Consider the following 10779-nt stretch of genomic DNA (forward strand, 5'->3'; position numbering starts at 1 on the left):
CACACAGTTGGGCCACAGGCTCTGGGTTCCAGTTCTGGTTTTTTTGTTTGTTTGTTTTGCTTTTTGAATTTGGTTTTTTTCATGACAGGGTTTCTCTGTGTAGCCCTGGCTGTCCTAGAACTCACTCTGTAGACCAGGCTGGCCTCAAACTCAGAAATCCGCCTGCCTCTGCCTCCCAGAGTGCTGGGATTACAGACATGCATCACCACCGCCAATGCCGCCGGCTGGGTTCCAGTTCTGCCATTGTCTCCTCTGCCCACTTGTAACGTGGAAGAACTGGTAGTAACCACATGACAAATCCTTGAAATGAATGCAGAACGGAATCCATAACCCCAGCACATGGAAGGTTGAGGCAGGAGAATTGCTGCAAGTTTGAAGTTAGCTTAGTTGGTACAATGCTTTTGTGGCCTGCAAGAAACCCCAGATTCCATACCTCTCATTACAGAGTATTCTAGTGCACGCCTGGACCCAAGCACCCATGACCAGCCAGGATGTTCCCGGGTGATCAAGGCCATCCTCCACTATACAGTGAATTCAAGGCCAGGCTGGGCTGCCTGGAGCCTGTCCCAAAACAAATAAAAACCCAACAACAAATGGGGTTTCGGGAAGAGGAGGTGTGGGCTCAGGTGGCCATCTCACCGGATTGTAGGTGAGCTGGTAGCCTGGTGCTGGGACATAGGCCATCTTGAGGATCGGACTGATAGCTTGTCCAGAGAGCTGTGTGGGAAATGGTGGCCGGCTGCCGGGGCCCTGATATTAGAGTAATCCCAGCACTTGGGGACTTGGGGGGCAGAGGCAGAATTACCTGCCTGCTCAGGGGCAGCCTGGTCTGCAGAGCAAGACTCTTCCTTTAAAAAAAAAAATGCTGGGCACGGTGGCAATGGCTTTAACTCTAGTGTTTAGTAGACAGAGGAAGGCAGAGTTTGAGGCTCTCCTGCAGGCTCAAACTGGGGAGGGGCAGCCAGGTGTCTTAACAGTTAAATAGTCAGTTCTGGAACAGTCAAGGCTATGCAAAAAGACTGTCTCAGACAGAGAGAGAGAGAGAGAGAGAGAGAGAGGAGAAGAACAAAAGCAAGAACAAGAAGAAAAGAGGAAAAGAGAAAAGGAAAGAAAAAAAGGAAAAGAAAGAGAAGGTGGGTGGTGATGGCACATTCATCTTTAATCCCTGCACTCAGCAGGCAGAGGCAGGCGGATCTCTGAGTTTGAGGCCAGCCTCATCTACAGAGTGAGTTCCAAGACAGCCAGACAGAGAAATCCCGTCTTGAAAAATTAAAAAAAAAAAAAAAAAAGCAGGAAAGAGAAGGAGGAAGAAGAGAAAGAGGAAGAAGAGGAGGAGGAAGAAGAGGAACATTCACAGCAGGAGACAGACGGTATGTTCGTGCCTGTAATCTGAACCTTAGGGGGATTGAGCCCAGAGGATTGCAGTGAGTTCAAGGACATCTTGGGCCACATAAAGAGACCATTTCCCAAAAACAAGATGGTGGTGGTGGTGGTATGAGGTGGGATGCACAGGCCTGTAACCAACCCCAGGAGGCAGTGAGGCAGAAGGAAGGATCAGGTGTTTATGGCTGGCTTGGATCAATGAGATCCTGTCTTAAAGTAAACATACACACACACACACACAGAAAAGGGAGTGGAGTAATGGGGAGAGGACTCAGTCAGCAAAGTGCTTCCCACACTCATGGAGGTCTGAGCTCAGCCCGGAGGACAGATGGGTATGAGCACACACTTGGACTCCCAGCCCCAGAAGAGGCAGAGACAGAACCTAGATCCCTGGGGCCTGCTGCCCAGTCGGCCTAGCATAGCTGTGACTAGGGAGATGGCTCAGCAGGTAGGAGTACTTGGTCTTGCAGAGGACCACATCAGAAGGCTCACAACCAGCTGTAACTGGTTTCAGGGAATCCCATGCCCTCTCCTGCCCTCTGATGGCACCCATGAGTGACATACATGTGGTGTGCAGACATTGTGATGGCTCATTTTATGTCAACTTGACACAAGCTAATGTCATCTGAGAGTAGGGAACCTCAGCTGGGAAAAATGTGTCTGTAAGATACAAGCGGCAGGCATTTTCTCAATTAGTGACTGATGGGGAGGGCCCGGCCCTCTGTGGGCAGGGCCACACTCCAGAGCTGCTGGTTTTAGAGTCTGTAAGAAAGCAGGCTGAGCAAGCCATGGGGAGCAAGCCAGTAAGCAGCACCCCTCCATGGCCTCTGCATCTGCTCAGTCTTCAGGTTCCTGCCCTGCATGAGTTCCTGCCCTCAATGCTTTTGATGAAGAGTGATACGGATCTGTGAATAAAATAATCTCATGCCTCCCTGACTTGCTTTTGGGCATGGTGTTTTGTCACAGCAGTAAAAACCCTAGCTAAGATAGACATACATGATACAAAATACTTATGCACAAGATAAATAAATGAAAAAGAATTCTCATGCCAGGCAGTGATGGCACATGCCTTTAATCCCAGCACTTGGGAGGCAGAGGCAGGCAGATCTCTGGGAGTTTGAGGTCTGGTCTATAGAGTGAGTTTCAAAACAGCCAGGACTACACGGAGAAACTCGGACTCAAAAAATCTAAACTAAAAATCAGGGCCGGAGAGGTGGTTCAGCAGTTAAGATCCCTTCTAAAAGACCTAGGTTGGATTCCCAGTTCCACAAGGTGGCTCACAACCATCTGTAACTTCAGCTCCGGGGACCCAACAACCTTTTCTGACTCCTATGGGTGATATGTTATACATATTGCAAGTTAAACACCCATCCATAAAATAAGATTAAAAAACAAAAACCAGACAAGATTGAGGATTTCTGAGGAATACTGCCAAAGGTTGAGGCACACACACAGACATTCAGACAAAAACACAAAGTGCAATTAAAGTAGAAATGAAAAGATCGGCTGGGCTGGAGCTCAGAGGTGGAGCACTTGCCTGACCCGTGTGGGGTCCTGGGATCCAGCCCCACCAACGCAAGGATGGAGGGCAGATGGCTCACCCGGTTAATAAGTGCCTGTCACAGGACTCCTCAGTATTCTGCATACAGAAAACCCTAAGTAAATGTTTGACCTCGTACACTCATTTCAAACATAAATCCTTATCATTCATGGATAAGAAAACAAATGGGAAAAAAAAATCAACTGGCCAGATGTGGTGATGCACATCTGTTAGTAGGAGTCTGGAGTCATTCTCAGCTACACAGTGAGTTCCAGGCCAGACATGAGACTATACTTAAAAATAAAATTAAAATTAAATTTAAATATAATTAAATTAAAATATAATTTAAATTAAAAGGAGGAGTTGGGGAGGAGTGGCTAGGTGGCTTAACAGGTAAGACACTTGCCACCAAGTTCAACCCAAGGTCCCACGTGGTGGGAAGAGAGCGAACTTCCTTCCAAATACACTTACACCAGTAGGTAAAGGGGCAGTAGAGACAGCCACGGAGTTGAGAGCACTTACTGCTCTTGCAAGGAAAGAAAAAGAAAGGAGAAATTAACTGATTGGCTCGGGGTTGGTAGCAATGAAGTCAGCCCAATTCCACAGCGCTGGGCAGTGACGCAGTTCACACAAGGACAGGCACAGGGAACAGGCGTCCCCTTCAGCCTTGGTCTGATCTAGTTCCTTACACACTTCCTCTTGGCCCAAGACAGATTCGCCCGCCTCCTGCCTTCCCTTTTCCCTCCCAGGAGCCCGGGCCTCCGAGGCCCCACCCACTGCAGTAAAGACACCTTACGGTGCTCAAACTTTATTGTTCACAGTGTAGATAAGGCCCCGGGAAAAGAAGAACTAAGTCCTAAAGTTCTATCCACATGGGAGGAGGGGCCGAGGGGGGACCAGCCTGGCCCCGCGGAGTCTTCCTCTCTCAGCGTCAGGAAGACACTCAGAGCTTGGAGAAGGTGACGCTTTTGGGGTCCTTCTTCTCCATGGCTGCCTGGACTGACTTGATGATGTCCTGGGTCTGCAGCATGCTCATGTTCCAGGTGGCCTGGATCAGCGGGGTGGGAAAGACCAATCAGAGGAGGGGCGCGCACGCGCACATTCTCCCCCTTCCCCGAGCCAACTGTAGCTCACCCTGGACCAGGGCGGGCCAGGGTTGGCGTGGGCGGGGCCTTACCATGTAGTCAAGGCCCTCATCCACAGAATGGTCTCGGGAGTAGATGAGATTGATTTTTGACCCCTGCACAGCCACAGGGCTCTTGCTGGAAATATCGGCCGCCAGGGCAAAGGCTGCATTGAGCATGATGTCCTTATCTGGGAACACGCGACTGCCAGGGAAGGATTAGGTGAGGGGGACACTCTCCCCCTGCCCTGTGGATGACCAGGTGACCTCCCAGAGAAAAACAGAAAACCCCAACCAAAGGGCTCAACCACATCACGATGCTCAGAGGAGGAAACAGACACTCTGACCAAGGCCTTCTGCTCTCTGGAGTGAGGATATAGGGCACCAGAGAGGCCCAACCTGACCTGGGTGGCCCCGTGCACGTCCCTGCCCTCAGCCAGCCAATCAGGGCCCTACCTGACCAGCCCACTCTCCAGGGCCTCGTCAGCCATCATCTTGCGGGCCGTGAAGGTCAACTCATTGACCAGGCTACAGAATGGGGAAGAGCAGATCAGAAGACGCTGTCAACCAGAGTCTGGGAGGGGCTGGGCGGGACCCCTCCTCCCCTTCACCCCTCTCACCTCTGGTTCCCGATGACCTTGGGCAGTCGCTGCAGGGTTCCTACGTCAGCAGCGAGGCCCACATCCACCTCCTAGAGAGAAACTTATCAGTGTTTGCTTGTCCTTTCCCTTGCGAGCGAGCTTGGGGCATCACGCATTGCCTGCAGAGGCTTCGGCAGCCCTCTGGCTTGCTCACGAGGTCTTTTCCAGAACCCTGGGCTGCATTCCACCTCCTACCCGTCTCCAGCACCGCTGGCAGCAGTCCCAGCTGTCTCTAGTACAGACCACTAGCTCGTTCACCGGGCGTCCCAGTGCCCATGGTGGATGGCATTCTGTACAGATGAGCCTACATCTCCCTTTTGGTGCTGGGCAGAAGCAACTCAGAGCTTTTTCTCCCTCGCACCCACCTTTCTGACATGGTCTTGCTATGTAGCTCAGGTTGGGCTGGGTGGTGGCTAGTGCTTACACACCTAACAGTAGCTAGGGACCAGCCTCTGTGCGTGACTGTGAGGAACTGTCTTGACTGCATTCCTTGATGCATCTATGTGGGTGGGATCCTGGGGCTAGATGGTGGAGTTCCAGCCCTTACCGATCTCTTCTGACTGCAGAGTGATGTGACCAGGTGCTTCAAGGTCCTGCCGCCCTGACTCCACTGCCTCCCTCCCCATGATGGACTGACTGACTGTACCTTGAACCGTGGGCTACAATCAACCCCTTCTCTGATAAGTTGCTCTTCCAAGTGTTTTATCACAGTGACAGGAAAAAAAAATCAACTGTTCACCACTCACGCAACAGCCCGGCTGTCTTCAGCCTCTCGGGTGCCGAGACTACAAGCTGAGCCTCTCCATGTCTGCCTTGGTCTGGAGGTATTTGGTTCTGACGGATCTCCTTCCAGGAAGCTCTCAGAACCAGCAGCCATGGCCAGGCCCACGCTGTCTCTCCTCCACCCTGGCCTGAGGTTACCTGTCACTACAGGGGTTCCAGAAGGCAAGAGCTCAGGAAGTGTCTCACCTTGATCTGGAAGAAAGCATCCTGGGCGCAGTAGCGAATGTCGCAGGCAGAAATGAGATCCACACCTGGGAGCAAAAGGCCAGGGACAATAAATAACGACAGGGACCAATCTGTCCTCCCAAAACATGGGACCAAGTCTAATTAGCAGCAGCAGCAGCAGCAGCAGCAGCAGCAGCAGCAGCAGCAGCAGCAGCAGCAGCAGCAGCGCCGAGGCCACGGGCAGGAGCGGAGGCGGGGAGGGGAGTAGCCGCCTCACCGCTAGTTGGCGCCCGACCCGAGCGGCGGCCACTGGCTACAGACTAACCTCCGCCGACGCACCCTCCGTGAATGGCAGCGATCACTGGCTTGGGGCACTAGAATAGAAAAGGACGGTTGTCGTCATCAAAGGCGGCAGAGGAGGGGTGGGCAGAGGGGATGCCGCCCAGCCCTGAGTCACCTTCTCGATGACAGTGAAGGTCTTCTGGTATTGGCTGATGAGGTCGCGGAGGTGCCAGGCTATCCGGGCCACATCATCTCCTGAGGGCTGCAGGATGTCTGACGCCATGTCCATGAGGTCAATACCTGGGAAGAGTGGGATGAGAGGCTGTGTCACTGTCAGGGCCACTCGCTAACCAAGCCAGGGCGCAGAACCCAGGATCTGTGGGTTCAAACAAAACATCACTGCCAGGCAGTGGTGGCGCACGCCTGTAATCCCAGCACTCGGGAGGCAGAGGCAGGCGGATTTCTGAGTTCAAGACCAGCCTGGTCTACAGAGTGAGTTCCAGGACAGCCAGGGCTACACAGAGAAACCCTGTCTCGAAAAAAACAAACACAAAAACAAAACATCACCACAACAGAGAAAGAAACTCACGAACGTCGAGGGGCAGTGGGGATTTCCTGTTGGGCACCAAATATACATAAATCGTTTTGTTTTGCTTAAGACAAGGTTTCTCTGTGCAGCCCAGGCTAACCTCAATCTACAGAGTCTCCGGCCTCAGCATCCCCAATGCTGGGAATATCAGCATTGCCAAGACCAGCTATAGACTTTTTCAAACATTCCCCACGCATGGCAAGCTATTCTTACCACACATAGCTGACCGAGCCTGTGAGCCCTTGTCTCCCAACCCATGCGGTAAATGTAAAAGTCCTAGCTGGTTTGTGCCTGTGGTGGAACGCTTGCCTAGAATTCACCAAGTCGGTGGAGGGCGGTGGAGGGCACGTTCCTGTTTGCTTGGTATTCCCAAGGGAAGAGCTGGGGGCGTGGCTCAGTGGTGGAGCACTTGCCTAGAACCCCCCACTGAGTTTAGCACTTGCCTAGAATGCAGAAGCCTTGTATTCAAATAACACATTGGGGTTCATCTTCAAGGTGTTTAAAAAAAAAAAAACCAAATAGAAACAAACAGAAAGCCGAGCTTACTGGCGCATGCCTTTAATCCCAGCACTCAGGAGGCAGAGGCAGGCAGATCTCTGTGTGTTTGAGGCCAGCCTGGTCTACAGAACATGTTTCAGGACAGCCAGGGCTACACAGAGAAACCCAGGCTTGAAAAACCAATAATAATAATAGTAATAACAATAATAACAACAACAACAACAATAATAATAATACAATCCCAAGGCTAGAGAAATGGCTCAGCAGTTAAGAGCACTGACTGCTCTTTCAGGGGATCTGGGTTCAAATTCTAGCACCCACATGGCAGCTCACAAGTGTCAATAATTCCATTTCCAGGGAATCTGACACAGACATACATGCAGTCAACTCACCAATATACATAAAACAAAAATAAATAAATTATTAAAAAAAGGAAAAAAGAAAAAAGAAAGACACGGGACATCAACCTTGGGGTGGTGCCTTCATCCATGTGCAAGTATACTCACACCCATGTGCAAAAATTTAAAACAAAAAAATAATCAAGAGGCAGGTCAGACAGCAGGCCAAGGCAGGAGGATCTAGAAATTCAATGGGCCTCATAACAAAGAACCAACTAGAAATCTGAAGAAAGCAAACAAAACATCTGAAGTTAAAAAAAAAAATCACTGGGTCGGGGCTGGAGAAATGGCTCAGGGGTTAAGAGCGCCAGTTGCTCCTCCAGAGGATCCAGGTTCAATTCCCAGCACTCACAGACATTCACAACCGTCTCTAACTCCAGCCCCAAGGAATCTGACACCCTCACACAGGCACGTAAAATACCAATGCACATAAAAAAAGTTTAAAAATCATTGGGTGGGTTTCTCAGCAGAACAGAGATTTGGGGAACAGGCCATGCTAATAAATGGAGAAGGGGGTCAGGGGTCAAAGAGGAGAAAGGGCAGTGGAGGTAACTTCCACATGTGAGGTTGTAAGCAGAAGTGAGCTGTGTGCCACGTCATTACAGGAAAACCCGTGCATGTATCCCACTTGGCTGACACCCCTGTGAGCTTTGAGAGGTTCGGAGTCTCAGTCAAGGTTACAGATCCACTGTGGTAATCCACCTTCAGGATCCTATCAGGTTCTGTTGGGAAAATTTTCTATATTTGAATTTGTGGTGGGGAGGGAATTCTGGGCTTTGTAACAACCCCTGAGTACACACACACACACACACACACATATGCACACACAAATGTTTTAAATGAGACTTAACAAAAAAGCTGAGCATGGTGGGCCAATCATTTAACCCCAGTGCTCAGGAGGCAGAGGCAGACAGATCTCTGAGTTCCAAGTCAGCCTGAACTCCATCTAGAGATAGAGTTCTGAGACAGCTAAGGCTACACAGAGAAACCCTGTCTCAAAAAACAGAGCAAGCAAAAGCCCACAGAGGGCTGATGAGATAGACCATATACTCTTAACAACACACAGGGTCCCAGCAACCACGTCAAATTGTTCACGACCCACCTGTTATTCCAGCCCTAGGGGGCACCTGCACTCACATATAGAGAGATGGTCACATAGAAACAGACTCGTAGTTAAAAATAATAAATCTTGCCCGGCGGTGGTGTCACGCGCCTGTAATCCCAGCACTCTGGGAGGCAGAGGCAGGCAGATTTCTGAGTTCGAGGTCAGCCTGGTCTACAGAGTGAGTTCCAGGACAGCCAGGGCTACACAGAGAAACCCTGTCTCGAAAAAAACAAATCAAAAAAAACCAAAATAAATAATAAATAATAATAAATCTTTAAAAAAATAAAATGAAAACTCTAATTGAGAACCATTGTGGGGCCAGCAAGATGGCTCAGCAGGAAAAGGAGGCTTGCAGACAAGCGGGGCCAGCGTCCAGCTGAGCTTGACCATGGGGAAGGAAGAAACCAACTCCGAAAAGTTGTCGTCTGACTTGTGCACCTGTGTGCATGTATGTGCACGCAAAATAAAAGTCATTTATTTTTGTTTTTTGGTTTTTCTAGACAGGATTTCTCTGTGTAGCCCTGATTGTCCTGGATCTGGCTCTGTAGTCCAGGATGGCCTTGAACTCACACAGATCCACCATTCCAGTGCTGGGATTAAAGGTATGTGCCACCTGCCTGGTATTTTTGTTTCCTTCTAGAAAAAAAAAAAAAAGGAGGAGGCCAAAGCATTGAGCCCGTTTATAATCCCAGCATTCAACATTTAAGAAGCTGAGGCAGGAGGATTACTTCAACTTCTAGAGTAGTCTAGTCTAAATAGAGTCCCAGGCCAGGCAGGGAACAAAAAAAAAAAAAAAAGCAAAAGGTAAAAGATAAAAGGGTAAGCTAACAAAATCAGCAAAGAAAAATACCACGGGGGAGGGGAGGGGTGCCAACAGGAAGATAAGTACCTGAAGTGAACATCTTTCCTGCACCAGAGACGACAACAGCCCGACAGTCCGAGTCCTTAGATATCTTTTGGAAGCACTCCACCATCTCCCTGCAGAGGCACAAAAAGTAAAGGGTTCTATGTGCAGTGCGGAGCCTCGGTCGCTGCCCACCTCTGCCTCCTCTAGCAGACAGGATCGTGGGTTTGCAGACCAGACCTCCAGAAGGCCCTGTTCATGGCGTTCCTCTTCTCTGGCCGGTTCAGCTGGACGTGGAGAACATGCTTCTGGGCAGACGTTACTTGAATAGACTCGTAGTTGTGGTCTGAGAGCTCCTCGGGGGCCCTTTTGGAGGCCTCTTGTGCAGAGGAGCTCAGAGAGCGAAGGCTAATGTTGAAGTTCAGCTGGCTGGTGCCTCTCAGCTCTGGGGAGGGAAAAGGAAGAGGGTTTGAGATCCTAGAACGGGGACATTTTAACAGGAAATGCTCCTAGTGAGGACCACAGAAGCTCCCCAGAGACACCGGCACGACCAGACATAACCTTTAAGATTAGGGTATGCAGCCGGGCAGTGGTGGCGCACGTCTGTAATCCCAGCACTCTGGGACGCAGAGGCAGGTGGATTTCTGAGTTCGAGGCCAACCTGGTCTACAGAGTGAGTTCCAGGACAGCCAGGGCTACACAGAGAAACCCTGTCTCGGAAAAAAAAACCAAATCCAAACAAACAAACAAAAACCAAAAACAAACTAAAAAAAGATTAGGGTATGCAAACCACGAGGTGGTGGTGCACACCTTTTATCTCAACATTTGGGAAGCAGGGGCAGTCCGATGTGAGTTCAAGGCCAGCCTGGTCTATATATAGAGAGAGTTCTGGGATACCCAGGCCTACACAGTGAAAACTTGTCTCAAAAAACCAAAACCAAAACAAACCAAAAAAGACTAGGGTATTGCTTATGAGTGGTTTCAGTCTGAGACTACATGTGGAAATGACCCAAGCTTGGGGACAAATAATTCAGATTGAAAGACAGACCTAAAAAATTAATTTCATTTTAAACTACAAAGGGACTCCTGAGTTTAAAGTGACCCGGGCAGACTTATCTTATCGCAGTTATAACAAGACGACACAACAACGAGTCCCCACGGATTAAGGGATAACTCACGCTGCATCAGCAGGCCGCGGAGTTTGTTGGAAACTGTCATCGCGGTAGCCATCTCTGGAGCTCTGGAGCTGTGCGACCTCCTGCCGAAGAAAAACACTGGGGGCGGGCACAAGAGTTCGCCATGTTGATCAAGGGCACCGAAGCCACCGCAGCCGCCGCCCTTTAGCAGCGAAGCCCCACCTGGTTCGCCATCTTTACTAAGGGCAAACGAAACTAGCACTCCGTCAGGTCTCATGTGCTTAGGACGTTG

At 50.1% G+C, this 10779-nt stretch overlaps 1 protein-coding gene across 1 annotated transcript; it reads right to left on the minus strand.

The window, feature by feature from the left end:
* Positions 1 to 3715: 3715 nt before the first annotated feature.
* Ech1 (enoyl-CoA hydratase 1) lies at positions 3716 to 10779 on the minus strand. The gene is made up of 10 exons (XM_052167432.1): positions 10530 to 10779; positions 9592 to 9796; positions 9397 to 9485; positions 6093 to 6217; positions 5961 to 6009; positions 5657 to 5721; positions 4667 to 4737; positions 4503 to 4574; positions 4101 to 4251; positions 3716 to 3971 (listed from the first exon to the last, which is right to left on the minus strand). Exons 1-10 carry the CDS (start codon positions 10762 to 10764, stop codon positions 3867 to 3869), a joined length of 1167 nt encoding a protein of 388 aa, XP_052023392.1. The 5' UTR covers positions 10765 to 10779; the 3' UTR covers positions 3716 to 3866.

Source organism: Apodemus sylvaticus, chromosome 1 (assembly GCF_947179515.1).
Source record: "Apodemus sylvaticus chromosome 1, mApoSyl1.1, whole genome shotgun sequence".
NCBI lineage: Eukaryota > Metazoa > Chordata > Mammalia > Rodentia > Muridae > Apodemus > Apodemus sylvaticus.